The sequence below is a fragment of the Rhincodon typus genome, chromosome 2 (assembly GCF_021869965.1).
Source record: "Rhincodon typus isolate 14 chromosome 2, sRhiTyp1.1, whole genome shotgun sequence".
Taxonomy (NCBI): Eukaryota; Metazoa; Chordata; class Chondrichthyes; order Orectolobiformes; family Rhincodontidae; genus Rhincodon; species Rhincodon typus.
In genome coordinates this window covers 67,870,032-67,890,593 of record NC_063333.1, presented here as the reverse complement: position 1 = coordinate 67,890,593, position 20,562 = coordinate 67,870,032, and the positions used below count along the sequence as shown (strand labels likewise).

Sequence of the window (20,562 nt, the reverse complement as noted above, 5' to 3'; positions counted from 1 at the left end):
TCAATCCTTAAAACACTAGCTACACCTAAACTGGAATTATACTCAGTGCTGGGCACTACACTGTAGATAGGATGTGACATGCTTAAGTGACAACTCAGAAGACATTTACTGGAATAGTGAGGGACTTGAGTCTGGAGAAGCCGACAGCATTCTCTTTAGAAGGCAAAATGTTGAGGGTGATTGGAAAAGTCTTTCAAGTTACAGTGCATTTTGATATAGTAAATTGGAATAAACTGTTTTCAGGAGGAGGTCTGGTAATCAAGAACTCTGATATAAAGCAAGTGGCAAAATAACTAGAGGTGACACCTTTTTAATTCTATTGTTCTGATCTGAAATGCAATGCCTGAAAGGGGAGATGCAAGCAGATTTGGTAGTGACTTACAAAAAGGAATTTGACAATACTTGAAAACAGCAATCCCTCTTTGTTTTGTAGTGTGAGACCAATGCTTCTAAGTGTAAGGTACTTTGAAATTATTTTGTATGGCTTCACTCATATAGGATCTTGAAGTAGGTGGTTTGTGCGTGGTTCCAAGTGTATGCCTCATGACTTTCTCTGTACACTCTGTGCTTGGCCATGTGTTGCCATTGTTCAACTAATCAGACCATGTGCCCAGTTGATAAGTTGTTGCAAGAAGAAAGTATGTGGGGAAGGCTCTGCTTAAAGCTTGGAGTCACAGCACTTTGATTTGACCATCTAAACTTTGTCATCGCTACGACCAATGGCAACTTCAAGAGTCCAGACATGCACATTAATTAGAACCTTCAAAAGTGGCTGTCGGTGAGTCTAAATTCCTCAGATGGGTGCAGTGTAAAGATTGCCACAGGTGACCATTTTCTTTGTAATCAAGAATTGATGAGAACCTCTACTTAAGCATAGTGTGTGTAAAACCTTTGGGGGGACAGAGCTGTGCCTTGTTGAATGAAGAGTAACTGTTTTCAGTGGCATGCTAAGTTTTATATTTCTTTTGAACCCCCTCAGTGACCCTGTAAATCTAATTGTGTATTTGTGTGATGTCGGATTTCTCCATGTCAAAAGTTCACATGTTTTAAGAAGTTTGTTTTTTAAAAAATGTTTAATTTTAATTTTTGACACATCCACCTTGGGAGATGATTGAATGTGCCCAAGGTGTATGTCACTTCTGTTTTGAATATCATCTTTTGAGACTGTAGAGGCCAATTCATAAGGGCCAGTCGCTTCTTCTGGTAGTACAAGTGAATGGCATTAGCCTAAGATCAACTGATTTTCTTTATCTGCCCAGAAAGTTATCCTTTCTGCTTTTTGTCATTCCTTTTGCCCGTTGCTGTTTCAAACCTACCTGACTACTTCTTTCCTTCTTTTATTTTATTTTCAATCTTACAACAGTCATATTTCATTTCACTGTTTAAAATCTAAATTAAAGCCAAAGGCAATTTTTTTTTTTTTAAAAATTCTTATTCTGTATGTGGACGTATCTAGCACAGAAGTAGCAAAACTTGACCTTCTGTTGGGAAAGACGGAGGGGCATTGACTGAACAGTTAGTGGGAGAGCACTTTGGGGCCAGTGATCACAATTCTATTAGATTTAAAATAGTTATGGAAAAGGATTGACCTGATCTAAAAGTTCAAGTTCTAAATTGGAGGAAGGCCAGTTTTATTAAGGTTCTGGTCAAGAAGGAGGAGGCATATGTCAGGTTTAGACAGCAGGGATCAAGTGAATCCCTAGAGCAGTATAAGGGTATGAGGAGTATACTTAAGAGGGAAATCAGGACGGCAAAAAGCGGACATGAGATAGCGTTGGCAAATAGGGTTAAGGAGAATCCAATGAGATTCTACAATGTGTTAAGGGAAAAAAAGTAACTAGGGAGAGAATAGGGTCCCTTAAAGATCAAGGTTGCCTGTGTGGAAGCACAGGAAATGGGTAAGATACTGAGTGTTTCTCATCAATATTTACTGTACAAGAGTACATAGAAGCAAGAGAACTTAGGGAAATAAATAGTGATATGATCAAGTTTCCATATTACAGAAGAGGTGGTGCTGGATGTCTTAAAGCACATTAAGGTGGATAAATCCCTGGGCCCCTTGCTCAAATATTTGTATCGTCAATAACCACAGGTGAGGTGCAGGAAGACTGGAGGTTGGCTAATGTGGTGCCATTACTTAAGAAAAGTGTAAGGAAAAGCCAGGAAACTAAAGACCGCTGAGCCTGCCATCAGCATTGTTGGAAGGGATTCTGAGGGCACTACTGGCATGCATTTGGAAAGGCAAGGCCTGATTTAGGGAGAGTCAACATGGCTTTACACGTGGAAAATCGTGTCTTGCTAACTTGAAGGATTGATGAAGGCAGAATGGTAGACACTGTCTACATGGACTTCAGCAAGTTGTTCGCCAAGGTTCCACGTGGTAGACGTGATATTAAGGTTAGATCACACAGAATCCAGAGCAAGCTAGCCAATTGAATACAAAATTGGCTTGAAGGTGGGAGACCAGGTGGTGGTGGAGGGTTGTTTTTCGGACTAGAGGTCTGACTGGTAGTTTGCCACAAAGATTGGAGCTGGGTCCACTTTTTTTTTTGTCATTTAAATAAATGATTTGAATGTGCATATAGGAGGTATGGTTAGTAAGTCTAGTGTAGTGGTTAATGTAGAAGGTTGTCTGAGTACAATGAGATGTTGATTTGATTGACCAATGGGCCAAGGAGTGGCAAATGGAATTTAATTTAGATAAATGTAAGGTGTTGCATTTTGGTAAGGCAAATCAAGGCAGGACTTTTACATTTAATGGTATGGCCCTAGGGAGTGTTGCCTGGGTATGCAGGTGCATAGTTCTTTGAAAATATTGTCACGGGTAAACAGATTGGTGAAGGTGGCATTTGATATGCTTGCCTTCATTAGCTAGTGCATAGCGTATAGAAATTGGGATGTCATGTTGCGGCCGTACAGGACGTTGGTTAGGCCACTTTTTGGAATACTGTGTTCAGTTCTGGTCCCGCTGCTATAGGAACGATGTTGTGAAACTTGAAAGGGTTCAGAAAAGATTTGCAAATATGTTGTTGGGATTGGAAGATTTGAGCTATAGTGAGAGGCTGAATAGGCTGGGGCTTTTTTCCTTGGAACATTGGAGGCTGAGGGATGACCTTGTAGAGATTTGTAAAATCATGAGGGGTGTGGATAGGGTGAATAACTAAGGTCTTTTTTCCCCAGGGTAGGGGAATCCAAAACTAGAAGCTATAGATTTAAGGTGAGAGAGAAAGATTTAAAAGGGACCTTAGGGGCAACTTTTTCACGCAAAGCGTGATGCGTGTATGGAATGAGCTGCCAGAGGTGGTGGTGGTGGAGGCTGGTGCAGTTGCAACATTTAATGGCCTGTAGATGGAAACATGAACAGGAAGGACGCTGGCAAATGGGACTAGGTCAGATTGGGATGTCCGTTTTGGTGTGGACGATTTGGACAGAAGGGTCTGTTGCCATGCTGTGAGTCTGACTCTATGAACCTGACTTTCCTACCTTTCCCCATAACCCTTCAATCCATTACTTATCAAAATCTGTTGATTTATCTCCTTAAATGTAATCAGTGCCCTGGCATCCACCGCACTGGAGTTGTGAATTCGACAGATTCATGACCCTGTGAGTGAAGTAATTCCTTCTCATCTGTTTTATATACCACTTTTTAGCTGAAACTATGACCTGTCATCCAAGATTGCCCTACAGGGAGAAATATTGTTCTATGTCTACATTGTATGATGCTTAAAAAAAATGACATACTTCATTAATCTCCCCTCATTGTTCCAAACTCCTATAAATATAGAACCAAACTGCTCAATCTCTCAAGGTAAATTTTACACCTCAGGAATTAACCTAGAATAACTTATCAGAACTGGTTCCAGTGCAATTACATTCTTTCTCAATTGGCCAAATCTATGCGCGGTTCTCCTGATGCAGCCTCAAAGCCTTGTACAGTTTCAATAACCCCTCCCTACTTTTACACTTCACTCATTTAGCCATAGATGTGGAAATTCTATTTGCCCTTAGTTGCGGTACCTGCATACTAGCTTTGTGATTCATGCACAAGGACACCCAGATTCCTCTGCACCAAAGCAGTTTGAAGTTTCTTTCCATTTACTATTTTTCCAACCAAAATCGATAACCTCTGAATTATGCATGTTAAACTCTATCTGCCAACTTTTGGTCCATTCGTCTAGCCTATGCACATCCATTTGTAATTTTCTGATTTCATTGCATCTTAGATTCCCATCTATTTTAGTGTCATCTGCAAGTTTGGCTATAATACTATTCCTGCATCAAGTCACTAAACAGGGCTGAGCCCTGTGGTACCCTACTAGTTACAGCTTATTAACCAGGAAAAGACCCATTTGTTCCAATTCTGTTTTCAGTTGGTTAACCAATCCTCTATCCAAGCTAATACCTGATCTCTGACCCTATGATCTTGTGTAGTAAGTTTTTATATGACACCTTATGAAATGCTTTCTGGAAGTCGAGATATACAACAAACTTGTTGTTAACCAGCACCTGTGGGCCCAGGGGGTGTGCTAGTTGATTTGAGGTCCACAATCAATGTAAAAAGACACACTAATCAAAATGTAATGCAGTGGGTATACATATCATTGTTAAACTTTACTTACAGCTTCAATCAGTTGAAGAATAATGCAACTTTGCCTTAAATAAAACTTACCAGCAGAGAGCCTCCTCGCTCACACCCTTAACAGCTTCTTCCCTGCTGTTACCAGACATCTGAAGAACCTCTAATGTTGATATGATCTTTCTCTGCACCTTCTTGGCAGCTGTAACATTGTATCCTGAGTTTTGTTCTGTTACCCTGATGTGCTTGTACTGTACCATCTGCCTGTAAAGCATGTAGAATAGCAGTTTTCAATGTACCTTGGTCCACGTGACAATAATAAATCAAATCAAACTGACTACTCTCACATCGCAAAGATTGCGATAGTACAGTAAAATTCTGGTATTTCAGGTATATAATTTCTGCTGGTTTATTGAGTGCAGTTTATAAGGTGCCAGTTACACTTAGTTTTCTCCTCTACATTTAGAGGACTTCCGTTATCCACTTTGTTTGTTACACCTTCAAAGAACTCCAGCAAATTAGTCAAACATGTTTTACCCTTCCTGCAGCCATGATGACAATGGTTTGACTTTCCAAATTTCCTGTTATTACTTCCTTCATAATTGATTCCAACAATCTCCCAACTGCGCCAGTGAAACAAACTGGTTTGTATTTTCCTACTTTGTGCCTCCCTCCTTTTTTTAGGCATTTTGTTAGCATTTTTTTCCGATCCACTGGAACCTTTCCAGAACACAGAATTTTGGAATATATGACCAATACATCCAACACCTCTGCTGCCATTTCCTCTCAGACCCTCGGCTGGAGGTCATCAGGACTTAGGATTTGTCTGCCTTAATCTTAATAGTTTGCCCAATATCTTCTCCCTAGTGATGGTGATTGTTTTAAGTTCCTCCTTTTTTGAAAATAACCTCTACATTACCTATTGCATATTGGGATGGTTACAGTGTTGTCCACCAGGAAAACTGAGGCAACATTCTGATTTAACGTTTCTGTCAAGGATGTGCTCAGTCGGAAGCTTCTGTTTTCACTGAATGGTCTTCCCATCTCTGCAAGTATTTAGTTGCATAAATGAAAGTGCTATTTATTTGCTGCCCATTTTGACCCAATTCTGTGACCAAGTAGATGGCCAATTCGACACCAGTCTATAGCTTGTAAAAGGTACAGCGGTGGAAATGTAAGGTGCATCTCCGCCAAGTACCTTCCTGCACCATTTTGTCAGCCTTTCCATCATCCAGCTTGTTCCCAAAAGCCTGCTGAACATGTGCTTAAGAGTCAACCATGTATAACTAGTCATATAGACACACACCATACTGTAAAACTGGTAAGTATCCTTTTCTAAAAGAAATTAGTAAACCAGATGAATTTTAAAACCACCTGCAACTTCTATAGTTACTTTATCTGGTGTCAGCCACAATTCACCATATTCAGTAGAAATAAATTTTTCAACTTGCATGCTTGCCTCTGAATTCACAGCCCTGGCTTGCTCCACTACTGCCATGCCTTGCCAAATTTTATACTTGTAGAGAAACTCTCCACATAAAAATGTTAAAGCAATGGATTAGAGATTAGTAATTTATAATCCTAGAAGCAATTAAATGTGCTGAATTAGAAGAATCTCTCGGATGTTTTGGAATTGCATTAAAATGTATTCCTTTCGTAAGATGAGAAGGCGTCAATGGCAGCACTCTTCTATCAGTCATACCCTTTTCTGTTGTTTAGCAGATACTGTGTTGCACTGTAATTTTCTAAAATACTCTCATTTTTCAATCCAGTAAAAGCTGAGCTCTGTTTTCTTATCCGATCCCTTATGATAGAATTTACTCGGCAATTTGAGGGGGAGAAGCTGGAATCAGACGTAACGATATTACAATTCAATAAAAGTAACTACAGAAGAATGAGGGAGGAGCTGACCAGAATTGACTGGGAGAGAAGCCTAATAGGGAAGACAGTGGAACAGCAATGGCAGGAGTTTCTGGGAGTAATTCAGGTGACAGCAAAAATATTTGCCTAAGAAAAAGAAGCATAGTTGGAGGGAGGACAAGGCAACCATGGCTGACAAGGGAAGTCAGAGCAAAAGAGAAAGTATATGATGCAGTGAAGGGCATTGTGCAGCCTATAAAGACCATCAGAGGATAACTTAAAGGAAGGAGAAGATTAAATATGAGGGTAAGCTAGCCAGTAATATAAAAGAAGATTGCAAGAGTTTCTTTAGATATATAAAGAGTGAAAGAGGCAAAAGTGGACATTGGGCCACAGGAAAATTATGCTGGAAAGATACTGGTGGGGAGCAAGGAAATGGCTGAGGAATTGAGTAATTACTTTGCGTCAGTCTTCATTGTGGAAGACACGAGTAATATCCAAAAAATTTGAGAGCTGGGGGCAGAGCTGAGTATGGTGGCCATTACCAAGGAGAAGGTGTGAGGAGAAACTGAATGGCCTGATGGTGGATAAATCACTAAGACCAGATGGATTACACCCCAGAGTCCTTAAGGAGATAGCTAAAGAGATAGTGGAGGTGTTAACGGTGATCCTTCAGGAATCACTGGAATCAGGAAGAGTCCCAGCATAGTGGAAAATCGCTAAGAAGGAGTAAGGCAAAAGATGGGGAATTACAGACCAACTAGCTTGACCTTGGCCCCTGGTAAGAGTATGGAGTCCATTGTGAAGGATGAGATTTCTGAATACTTGGACATGTATGGTAAAATAGGATGAGGTCATGCCTGACAAATCTGTTAGAATTCTTTGATCCCAGGAATGAAAGTTTTAACATTAGAGGAACGTTTGAGGACTGAGTATATTTGATGGAGTTTAGAAAGATAAGGGGGATCTAATTAAAACTTAGAATACTAGACGCAGCGGACGTTGGGAGGATGTTTCCATTAGCAGGAGACGAGGACCCGAAGTCACAGCCTTTGTAAAAGGAAGACCCTTTAGAACGGAGATGAGGAGAAACTTCAGCCAGAGAGTAATGAATCAATGGAATTCATCACCACAGAAGGCTGTGGGGACCAGTCATTGAGTATAATTAAGGCAAAGATAGGTTCTTGATTGTCGGGGGTGGGGGGGGTGGGGTTCAAAGGTTGGGGGAGAAAGCCGGAGTATGGGGTTGAGAAGCTTATCAGCCATGATTGAACAGTGGAGCAGACTCCATGGGCTGAATGGCTTCGTATGGCTGTGTTCGTATAATACTCACCATTCTTTGTTTCAGCAACCTGACACATTGTTTGGTCTAACTAGCTATCCCTTTTTTGTTTGTTAGGATCTCTGATCGAACAGCTCACATCTGAGAAATATGAGTGTATGGTTTGCTGTGAGGTGATTCGTGTGATGGTACCTGTCTGGAGCTGTCAAAGCTGTTATCATGTGTTCCACTTGAATTGCATTAAGAAATGGGCAAGATCACCAGCTTCTCAAGCTGAAGGTGAGTTTTACAACAGACCACTGACTTGAAACATTAACTCTGTTTCTCATTGCACAGAATATCCGAATGGCTGAGTATTTCCAGTGTTTTTGTTTCTTTAATTGTTTACAGCATTTGAGTTTTGCTCTCTATTTCTATTTCTAGAATATGTTGCGTAGAGTTCATCATTTTCCACCTCAGGGTTAATTTACAGTATGGTCTGTATGAGAACTAATGTCGTGTGTTGGAAGAAGTGTGAGAAACCTGGCTGTGGCTTTTGTAAATGGCAAAACACGTCTCGTGTGCACGTCTGCCTGTCGTACAAGTTGCACCTGTAGTTGGCACTGTGGATGTCCATATTCAATTTAAATATGTTCTCTAAAGATTTTTGAATGAGACTGATGTGCAATCCTTTGCCCCAAAGATTAAGCCATGCTAAGTATTCTTGGATCATGACTAGTATAACTCTGCACTTAAACTTGTTGCTGTATTCTTGAAAATTGCAGCTTTTAAGTAAATTTTAAGACTTTAGGGAAATCACATTGTCCCATTAAAGACAATGCAAGTTTAGATTCAGCAGAACACTCCTTATCAATATAAAAACATTGCTGAAATACTTTGCTGAATTCTTATAATAAATGAAATATCTATTCAATTAATTTAAAAATGTGGAAGAAATACAGCATGATAACTTACTACTTTCCTCTTGCTTGTTGTTGATCCTGCTCGTCTCTCATTCTGCAGTCTGTCCCTCCTGGTTCCGGTTCCTCTTCCTCTTGCTGATGATTGGGATCATGACCTCTGCTACTCCCTGACCAACTGTCTTGCTGATCCACTAACTTGTGGCTTCTCTCACTTCTGACCCTCTGACTTGCGGTTTGTTCTGCTCCCTGATCCACCCTAGGCAGAACCTCTCCTTTCTAACTTGATTCAGTTTTGCACAACAAAGCTGCTGCTTCTGCGTCTCACTGCTCATTTCCGAGTCTTGAGAGCTCAGAAGAGAGCAGTTGTGAGTGGCCGAGTCAGGGAGAAGCAGGCTCGGCAAGATGGGGATTTGGCGACTCGAAATGGAGAAGCCGCTAGTTGGAAGAATGGTGTAAGGTTGAATTAGGGAGTAGGCAGGGTCAGCAGCAGTCGAGTAGTTCAGGGAATGAGACCTTAAAACTGGAGCGTTGTCAATAACAAGAAAGTTGAAAGAGCAGGAGAGGTCACAAGATGTAGGATAGAAGCAAGAAATTGGTTTAGGAAGCAGTAGAGGCCACAAGGTGGAGGAGAATTGGCTAGAAGAAAGTGTCAGATAATGGGGGTTAATTTTAGTCTGAATAATCAAGACAATAAATGTATCTTTCATACAGTGAACATCCATGTCACTCCCCACACAAACACATTTAGTCCCCATAGCAACCTCAGCCAGATTTTAACAACTTGGATAGCGTCACAGTCAGAAGTCCAACTAACTGTCTTTCCAGAAAGTTTCCTTGTTTCACTTTGGAATTTAAAGGATCTTGGTTCTTTATATTGTCATTAAGCTAAACTTACAATAAGAAAGGCAATGAGAATTCCAACGATAAATGATCATCTGAGTGAAGAAATTTCTCATTTCTATCTTAAGTAGAGGATCCTTTTTTTTTGATCCCAGTTGATGTTATTACCAGATGAGTCCGATCCCAGACAGAAACCTGGCTTAATAGATCATACCTCGATTTTGGTTTTAACAAAGTGGCTTTTTACTGAAATGTAAGCATGCAATACTGCAGTTTCTGTTTCAATGACAAAACACAAGTTTATGAACAATAATGAAGATAAAATAGAATAACCAAACCATCTACTTAAAAGATCTAAGAATTTGTATTATAAAACACAGTAGTATAATGCCAAAGCACTCCTTCATAAATTAGAAAAATCACTGCTTTTGTCTAGCACCTAAAGTACATCCCTGGTACAGTACCCAAAATATCACTCATACAGTACTCACACTAGACACCCTTCATCTAACATCTTGGTAGGTGCAAGCCGCTTAGGGCTTCAGTGTTCAGACTGGAAATGCAGGTAGCTTTATCCTGGACCTATCATATTACTGATCATAGTTGTACTTGGCTTTTCTCTTCAAGGACTTCAAAGGACTAGCCAAAACGCAAAGTAAAACTGAAACTAATGCTGTTCTTCTTGAAGCTGAGTGTTTCCCTTTAGTTCTTTTCCAAAAAAAAGTTCCGCAAGTCTCTAACAAACCTTGAGACCCATTAGTTACCATGCTGTGTCACAAAACAATCTAAGACAAACACGTGATCCATTGGTGGTGAAGACAGACACATTCACTAGAAAACCAGGCCTCAAAAACTGTTTTACCTTAAATCGCTATAGGTACAGAAATGCTTAGTTATTTATTGACTGCAGGTGCACAAAACTCACAAGTTACTAACTCAAAAACCAGAGTAATGGTGTTAAATATGTGTATCTGTAACAAAATATAAATCCCACAGTGCCCCCTAGTATTAGATTCCCCAATAAAGAGAAGCATCCTCTTGTTTACCCTATCAAACTGCCTCAGAATCCAGGTGTGTATCTGTGAGATCACTTGTTCTTCTCCAGGCTCAACCTTGCAACACAGCCAATAATATTCTAGTTTTTTTTAATCTTACCCAAGTGGAAAGCCTCAAATTTTCTCATTGTACACTAATTTAACCTAGCTATATCCCTTTGCAGATGATTTGCATCCTCTTCATAACTTGCATATCTTTGTATTATCAACAAATTGGGCTACAGTATGTTTGGTTTCTTCATCCAAGTCAGTCACAAATTGTAAATAGTTGAGCCACTCGCAATGATACCAATAACCTTTGCTAGGTACGGTTTGCTAACCTGAAAATAAACGCTACATCCTCATTCTCTCTTCCCTGATTAAGCCTTTACTGCCCCAACACCTTGAGCTCTTATTTTGTGTGGTAACTATGGGAGACTTCTTTGAGTATATTTTTGAAATCCAAATATGTTACATGTAATAGTTTCGTTTAATCACCCTGATTGTTGCATCCCTCAGAATTCCAGTTTATCAAAAAAAACTTTCTTTTTATACAATCGAGCTGAGCCAACGTGATTTTGTTCTAACTTTCTAAATGTGTTGCTGCTGCTTCCTTAATTGAATCTCTACAATTTCCCAATTATGGATGTTAGGATAATTGGCCTATAGTTTCCAGTTTTCTGTCTGCATCGTTTCTTGAATAAAAATGCTACATTTTTTCCTAATCTGCTTAGCCTTTTCCAGAATTGAGGGAATTTTGGAAGATTGACTAAATTATCCAATATCTCTGCAGCCACTTCCTTTACAATCCTAAATTGCAAGCCGTCAGGTCCCTGAGACTTGTCAAGCTTCTAGCCTTCTCTAGAAACATTTTGCACTGATAACTGAGATTACTTTAGGTTTCATCACCTTTTGCTCCTTGATTTTTCTCATTTTCTTGGAATTGTTTTGATCTTCTATTATGAAGAAATAGATAATGCTTGTTTTAAAAAGTCTGAATTTTTCTTGTTTTCCCCTTATTTCTCAGATCATCCTTTTAAGAGATTAACGTTTGCTAGAAATAAGTGTGGAGCTGGAGGAACGCAGCAGGCCGGGCAACATCAGAGGAGCAAGAAAGTTGACATTTCAGGTTGGGACCCTTCTTCAGAAAATGAAGAATATATTATATTATTCTGAAGAAAGGTCCTGACCGAAACATCAACTTTCCTGCTCCTCTGCTGCCTGGCCTGCCGTGTTTCTCCAGCTCCACACTTATCCCTGACTCCAGCATCTGCAGTTCTGACTACCTCTGTTTGCTAGAAATCGTCTCCTCTTCCTTTTTGTATATTTACAGAAATTCTTACAATCCATTTTAATATTTTTTGCTACTTTGTTTTCATTGTCTAGTTTCTCTCACTTGGTTGGTTATTGCTTTGCTGGCTTCTAAAATGATCCCAGATTCTGGCCTGACATTAGTCTGTGCAGCATCAGATACCTTTTCTTTCAGTTTGGTACTATCTTTAACTTCCTTAGTTGGACACAAATGATATATCTTCATATGAAGTGTTTTTTCAATGGAATGTATCATAGTGGAGAATTATGCACTATTTCCTTACATGTCTGCTGCTGTTCATCAACTGTCTTATCTATTTTCAGGTTTCCTGTAACCACCACTTTTTAATTGCACTTCTATAATTGCCTTATTTAAGATTAAGACATTACTATGCAGGTTTCTCCCCTCACTGAATTTTCATAACATGATGAATTTCATATTCCTTCTTGGAGAATCCTTTACAATGGGATCATTAATTTATCCATTAGTAAATCTGTTCCTTGCTTAATTCAGGGTATATATTTATTCCAAGCAACTATACCAAATACTTAGGAATTTATCTTCCAGGGTTCTTTTGCCAATTTAATTTGTTCAATCAATATGCAGGGTAAAATTGCCTACAACATTGCAGTATCTCTCTTTTTTAAAGTTACCACAGTTTCTTGTTTTTAACTCTGTCCTATATCAGAGCTATTTGGCACCACTGAACAATGCCTAACCTGAAGATAAGTCTTGATATGGTAAAATAATTTTATTGAATTAGTCTCCACTTCCAGATAGTGGCTATGTGATGCTTTAGACCCAGGTTTAAACCTTGGACATGAAGTATGTTGTGATTACTTTTTCTAAAACCAACCTCAAATGACTACTTGATGTGTTTTGGGACAGTGACTCTAACTTCAGCTCAACAGGATAACCACCTATTTGCACGATTTCTCTGGTGTTTTAGTTGATACTGTGGAAGATGATCAAGTGATACCCTGAAAGAATTCCATCTGTTTAAACAAGCCACTATAGGTAAAGCCATGCAAGGCACTGTGTAAAGAATGAAGAAAAAAACAAAAAAAGCTTTTTACAAATTGCATGCAATCAGTAAGGGTAAGAAACTGGTAGAGGAGTAGTTTAACTATTATCAAATAGCAAATTTTTTATCCTCTTAACATGAAAAAGCGTATTGAAAGATTTATGGAAATAATCTCTGTTCTGAATATTGTGCTGAATAAAGCATTTGTCTTCATTTTGCATGCTAGATGGGAATGGTGGTTGGAGATGTCCTGCTTGTCAGAATGTTTCTGTAAGAGTCCCCAGTTCTTACATCTGCTTTTGTGGTAAGTAGAAAAATTCTGTAAAATTACCTGCAAGTATTCAAAACCAGTGCTGTTGGAGAATGACACTATTTGAGTGTCTTGAGAGTGTATGTAATGAGGAATGTTTGAAATTCATTTATCCTTTTAGTATTATGCTCATTCTGATATGTATAAAGTAGATCTGGAGTACAAATAAAGTACCCAGTTTTAAGATTTGATTTTTACATATACCTCGAATAGTGCCACCTCTTGGTGGTTCATTTGACTCTGCTGCTTTGCAACATGTGATAACTGACTACTATATTAGGAGTTTTTCATTTCACAAGAAAGGACTGCCAAGCTTTTAGCAACACATATGCGACACCCACTACCCTGCACCCCCACACATGACTGGGTGAGTAATTCCGAAGCCCTCAGAGCACATTGGTACAAATCCCATCACGACAGCTGGTGGAATTTCAGTACAATTAATAATTTTTTAAAAATCTGGAATTGAACTCTAGTCTTAGAAATGGTGATAATTAAACTTTTTTTTGTTTTTAAATGTATCTGGTTCACAATTCTCATTTAGATGAGGAAGTCTACCTGATCTACTTGTGACTCCAGACCCAGAGTAATGTATCTGGACTCTCAACTGCCCTCTGACATGACCACGCAATACACTCAGAACAGTTAGGGGTTTTCCTGTAGTCTTTTCTATGATAGCCACATCACATTCTGTTCAAAAGGACTGAAGAGAAGTTGCTCCTTTTATTTCACTCAGCACTTATGTAAACTTTCCTGACTATTAAAACCGCAATCTCCTTTCTTGGTCACTTGCTAATGCATCCTTCTGATGCTGATTTTGATTCTCGGACTAGTGCCACTTTCACTCCATATTTTTATACCTGTGTTCTGTGATTTGTTCTCTACTTTGTCAACTAACTATTATACATCCAGATCACTTCTGCAGATGGATGTTGATTGAGGGGAAGCTGTAATGTTTTTCATTTTGGTCCTTGCTGATTACAGTTTACAGTCTAGTTTAAAAAAAAAACGCATTGCAATGACTTGATGACTTAGCAAAAGTGAACGGAGCTTACTTATGTTCTGAGATTCATTGACATTCATTTGTAGTAAATAAATGTTCAAAATGGGTGTATGTGGTTATGTTTAAAACCATTGAACTGAATGCTAATAAAAATTCTTAGTGACATTGAAAAGTTGCCAGCTATTGGAGAAGTTTCCTCAAGGTAGAGGCAGGGGAAAAGTAGTAATATTTAGTGATGTAACCTGAACTCAATGTTGGGACTCCTGACTTTTGTTTAAATGTATTCCTTAATGGAATGTAGGCTTTTCTAGCAAGGTCAGCATTTGTCACTTGTCCTAATTGCCCTTGAACTATGGTTTTGGAGTAGATTTGTAGCTCGGGTTGTGGGTGTTGAGGTTGGTTGCCTCGCCGAGCTGGGTTTCTTGTATCGCAGATGTTACCCAGCAAGGTAACGAAATGTCTGCGATACAAGAAACCAGCTCGGCGAGCCGACCAACCTCGATGCCCTTGAACTGTGTGGCTTGCTCAATCACTGAGGAACACTTGAGAGCCCCACACTACATTCCTGTAGATCTGGAGTCATGTGTAGGTCAGTCCATCCTCCTTTCCTTGAAGGGCACTAACTAACCAAATAAAGTTTCGCAATAATCCATAGTTTGGTCACCATTTTTGAAGCTAACTCTGAGACTTGAAGTTGTCCCCCCAGAGCATTAATGTGGGCTTCTGGGTTATTAGTCCATTGACATTCCCACTATGCTGTTGTTTCCCCGAGTGATGTTTCTAGTTTGTTTCTATAGGAAAAACAGATGCAGCTGAAAATCTAACAAGTAACTTTCAAAAAAAAAAAGTAGACTTTGAAAACAGAAAAGTCTTAATTTACCCAGGAGAGGAAGTGGCGCAGCAAAAACTGGTCATTTAATGGAATCTAAAGCAAGCTGAGGGGAGAAACCTAATAGATGTTTTAAAACCTTCTACTACAAAAGGTCATGAGGAAAGTAATGGATCTTGAGATAGACAAATCTCCAGAATGCAATGCTTTATATCCCAGTCAATTAAAGGAAAGAGGAAAATTAGAATTGGACTAGTCATGACTTTTCAGAATTTGGTAGGAATACATGCCTTTTGGTTTGGAAAAATGCATATCGTTGTATTATTGAAGAAAGGAGACCCTTCTAGGCCCGAAACGTCCGCTTTCCTGCTCCTCTGATGCTGCTTGGCCTGCTGTGTTCACCCAGCTCTACACCTTGTTATTTCAGATTCTCCAGCATCTGCAGTTTCTACTATCTCTGTACCAAGGAAACTATGCACTTGTTAGATTGAATCCCTTATCATAAAGTGAACTGATCAAAGATTGTCAATATGAAATACAAGTCATGTCTGTCTAATCTACTTACTTTGTTTGAAGCAGTTTGGGGTTGTCAGTAGATTTTTGTCTGCATGAACCTTAACAATCAAAGTTCCACCTAAAATTATTGACAACCATAAAATGGAGGTAGTTTACATAATTGTGAAGAGGGCACCAAAAGTAAAAAATGTGATTCACTTGATAAGAAGTGACAGACAGTGTTCCTTTTTGTATCTGCATTAGGCGTCAACTCAAATGTAAGTAAAATATAAATCCATTCATAGTGTTTTCATGTTTTCTGATAACACCAAGTTAAGCAAAATAAGTTAAATAGACTTCAAGCAGCAAATGCCATTCAAACGAGCAGATCTAGATTAGAATTCATGTTTCATGTGAGCATCTTAACCTGTGTGGATAATAGCATGAAATTACAAAGACAGATTAAGTAACTAGCAGAACTGTGACAGGTTGTTTAAAGTGGGGAAGTTTGAGGTATCTTCACATCCAAACAAAATGACATTGGGAAAGAGTAAAGGGATTTGGATGTCCTAGTGCACAGGTCTTGTAGGTCTAGCCTACATGTATATAGAAAGGTTGATTGTAATGTGGCCTTCATCTTGAGGGGTGGAATTATACTTACATAAAATTGTATAAAATCTTGGTCAGACCCTATGTAGAGTATTGTAGTCAATTTTGGGCTTTAGGAAGATTTTGGCTATAAAGCAAGAAAAATAAATTGACAGTTCTTAAACCAGGGCTTAAACAGTTAAATTTTGAAGAGCAATTGTGCAGACATGACTTGTATTCCATTGAATTTGGACAGTTGCGGTGATCTAATCGACGCTGTTAAAGGGATTATAAAGATGAATTAGGGTAGATACAAGGAAGCTATTTCATTTTAGTGTGGGAAATCCAGAGTAAGCAGCAGAAAGGAGTAAAATCAGGAGGCACTTTTGAAGGGCTGTGGAATTCTGGAATTTTTTCTTAAATACCTATGCTGGATTAATTGAAGTTCTAATGTCTGAGTTTCTAATCATTAAAGGTATCAATGGGTATGAATGAAAGGTAGTTAGTAGAATTGAGGTTCAGATTGACCAGGATCTAATTAAAGGATTGCACAGGCTTGTGGGCTTAGTGATGTATTTATAACACTGTTTTGAACACAGCTATGAAACAAAGTTGAGTCAAAATCCTCAAATTCCCTTCCTAATGGCATTTTGGGTCTGCCTACAGCAGATGAACTGCAGCAGTTCTAGAATACAGCTCACCATCTTATGGACAATTAGGACCATAAATGTTGGCCCAGCCAGTGGCCCTCGCATCCCACGAATGAATTAAGTCAGCAAGTTGTAACCAATGTAATGTAGTGCTCTGCATCCTGAATGCTGCGTCCAGTTCTAGCCACTATGATAAGAGAGATTCTGGAGGCAGTAAATTCATGAATCTGAGGCTTGCCCCTCATGTGAAATGTATAAGGTGTGGATAAGGTAAACCTACGCTGTTTTTTGAAGTTGAATTGCAAGAATTCAAAGTAAAATGTAACTTTAAGATTGTTATCACAGGTTCTTCACACAGAGTGATCATGAGTGGAATGAGCTTCAAGATAGAATAGTGGAGGCAAAAAACTTCCTTTTAAGTGCATAATTAATCTGAATTTTTCCTGCACCTCTTAGAAAAGTATCCTGATTTATCATCCAATTTATACTGTCAGGATTCGGGCATACTGTAAAGATTCTAGAGCTTGTTTTATTTTCTCCAAGTTTACTAATTCAGCTTTTACAAAAATATATCCCATGAGTTTTTCATATATGGGTCCTTGTCAACGACTTAGTAAAAGTCTAATTAGCAACATCATTGAGAGTTCAACTGTCTAATTTATTCATAATTCCTTCAAAGGCATGGAGATTTATTGAGCAGCTCTTTCGCTTATTTACTTAGAATTCTGCTATTTCTGATTTACTCATGTTCTCAGCAAATTTTAAATTGTGTTGGAGTGCAACCCCTAACCAAGAAATCTTAGGCCTTGAGTAGTTCTGTCGCAGTGCTATGCAGTTGTAGTGTTTTGAAAGAATCTCAAGATTGTATATGCAAACTTAAGGTCCATCTCCTGGTAATATTTTTTTTTATCTTGTGTACTTGTAAGGTAAGGTTAACAATCCAGAGTGGAACAGGAATGAGATACCTCACAGCTGTGGAGAGCTTTGTGGAAAGAAACGATCTGGCAGCGACTGTCCTCACTCATGTAACATGTAAGCACAGAAAGCATACGAATGTATACGTCTTCCTGCCTTTTACATGTTGCTTTATTACTGATTTGCCTTTTTTAATATTTCAAGTATTTTGGAATTTTTCATGAGCATATTACTAAATACAATTATATCTCATTTTTCATATAGGTATTTGTTTTTGTATGCTATTATTCCTCAGTTCCAACTTTCACTGTCCCTTCCTTTAGATTTGTAAAATAAACTTGGACCAATATCATGTTTGGTTGTGGTGGATCTTCTACTTTGGAACCTTAATTAACTGCTCATTGCAGATGCACCCCATCTATGCCACTGTTGGAACTTTGAGCTGGACTGTTTGAAAATGAATCTAATGTATGCCAAAATGTTTCTAGATAAAATCTTTCTTTGAAATGCAAGTGGATCGTTCTTGCCTGATTGACTGAGTTGATAGTTGACCTGCGATCTAACTACATATACCTGCCTTTGTCCTATATTCCTTACACTGTTCTGTTGTCAAAAAAGTCGATTGATGTCTGGTTCTAAAAATTTAAATTGATTTAACCTCCATTGTTATTTGCAGAAGAGTTCCAAATTTCTGATGTATCTTTCCTAGTTCTCCCCTAGGAGATTTGGTCAAAATTTTAGACTATGGTCTCGGTCCCACATTCCCAAACCAGTAGAAATAGTTTCTTCCAATTGAGCTTATCAATTTCCCTCTATTTTGAAAAATTTGATCACCAGTTAAGCTTCTAAATTCCAGGGAACTCTGCCCAATGTTCTGTGATGTTACTCCAACTCTGGATTCTGTATTGTATTTCACTTTTTTGAAAATGTAGGTAGTTGTGGAAATGTTTTTGTACTTGAGAGTAAGATCATCACTGTTTTCCAAAATTTACAGATTTTAATGCATTTTCAAAAGCATACTCACTGGTTCAACTTGTGAAAATGTTACTTTCCACGAAAAATGTCAATAATCCATCCAATTCAGTCTTCAAATATTTTGGGGACTCCACAAGATATGAAAAGTAATCGCTGTCTAAGTTAGTGTTGTGTGCCAAAGTGAAGAGTAGCATCAGTCACAATTGCTGACAATCCAGATTCGTGCTGCTCAACTAAACCACCCCCTCCACCCCTTTCCGTTTCAAGGTGAAAGTTAAATAATTGACTGGGGTTTCCAGTTAATCTTGATGCCGTTGCTGTTCCAGCCCAGCCCAACCCAACCACTGCAACAACAATTTTTAAGAAATTTTATTTAATAATTAAGGCTACAAATTAGCAATATTTACAGAATTAGTATATTTATGAATGATGTTGGTATGTAAAGTTATCCTTTTTGTTTTTGAAAATTCAGTCAGGTAGAAATGATGTTCAAAGGCCAGAATCAGCCTCTGCTTGTGCTATACTGAAATCTTTGAATCTTAACTTGAGTGAGAAATTTGAGGAGATTTAACATACAACTATCTTGAGAAAATCTGACAGAAAATTGTATCTGGATGAGCTTCAAAAGTATTGAATGATGCTTCGTCCTTACTTTGGTACTTAAACTCCCACTGCATTCTCAATTTATCAACACTGCTACTTTGTAACACACATTAAGTATGATTACTACAGAAGATTGAGCAAACAAGTGGAGCCCTCCAAGCAACTAGCATTTCTAGTGCCATGTGGTAATTGGCCCTAACATTGCAAAGAAGAATAATGTAAATAGAATTTGTGTTCCTTTCTGTTCAGATAATTCTTGCTATACACATGTGGTTTGAAATATTGTTACCTGGTTGTTTCATTGCAAACTATTTGGTCATTATGACTGGGGAAGAGAGAAGGCTAACCCTTAGAATGCTGATACATTTGTAGATATCAATGTACTTGCATCAATTTTTTGATATTTCTGGCTTGTACATTGACCTTTGTTTATAGCAGTAAAATAATGAACTGTTTTCAAGAGCAAGTTTTGCTAATGACACATACGCATGTAAATAATTTTCAGCTTCTTGCCTTGCCCTTTCCCCTATTCCTTCTCTTGCCATTCTCCTGTATTCATTTTAATTTTTGCTTTATTTCTAATATACCCTGTTACAACCAATTTTGAAAATCTTGACTGACTGAAAATTGGCTGTGATGAAGGCTAAATGAAGTTCAGAAATCTGAACAGTGACCAGTTTGTGTTACATGCATAGATAAGCAATATGATCAGGTCAATCTAATTTGTAGACAGCCCTTGAACACAGGAAATTTCAGTCCATATGGAAGGATTTTAAATTAATTTGTACATTGTATCCAGGGTGTTTGTAGGCTGCATTGGGTTTTGGTTCCAACTAAATTGAACGATATTTAACTTTTGTGCTTCAAAATTTATCAAAACTATTACTTTTCAGCAGAATGTAACTTAGTGTTTAATTTGTGTAAATGCAAATCACTAAAGCAGAATCTTTCCTTCCAGCCTTTGCCATCCTGGACCATGTCCATCTTGCCCTGCATTTGTGACAAAAACATGTGAATGTGGTAGAACCAGGTAAGAGACATGCCACCAGTGATTGCTATTTTCTGAGCATTGTGATGTCTACTTCGTTTTTCTGAAATATTTTTGAATAAGTTATCCTTGAGATACTCGGGCAAATTTGAGTCAAATTTCATACTTTTCATTTATAACTTCATAGAATGATGCAGCACAGAAGAAGGCTGTCCTGCTCATTTACCTTGCAGGCTCTTTAATAGCAATATTCAAATAGTTCACTCTTGTTCTTAGCTCAGTCTTTCTTTAAGTTTGCCTTGGTGTTTATTTTAATTCCTTTTTTGGAAGTGATGTTCGAATCTATTTCTACCAGTTTTTCATGCAATGCATGAAA

The 20,562-nt window shown here is 38.4% G+C and overlaps 1 protein-coding gene across 1 annotated transcript in view; it reads left to right on the top strand.

Moving 5' to 3' along the window:
* LOC125485451 (transcriptional repressor NF-X1-like) overlaps nucleotides 1-20,562 on the top strand; it is a 75,628-nt gene that overhangs the window by 5,623 nt on the left and 49,443 nt on the right. The window contains exons 3-6 of the mRNA XM_048608287.1: nucleotides 7,836-7,997; nucleotides 13,057-13,134; nucleotides 17,632-17,737; nucleotides 20,157-20,228. Of these exons, the coding sequence (XP_048464244.1) occupies nucleotides 7,836-7,997; nucleotides 13,057-13,134; nucleotides 17,632-17,737; nucleotides 20,157-20,228 (418 nt within the window). The remainder of the gene's footprint in view (nucleotides 1-7,835; nucleotides 7,998-13,056; nucleotides 13,135-17,631; nucleotides 17,738-20,156; nucleotides 20,229-20,562) is intronic.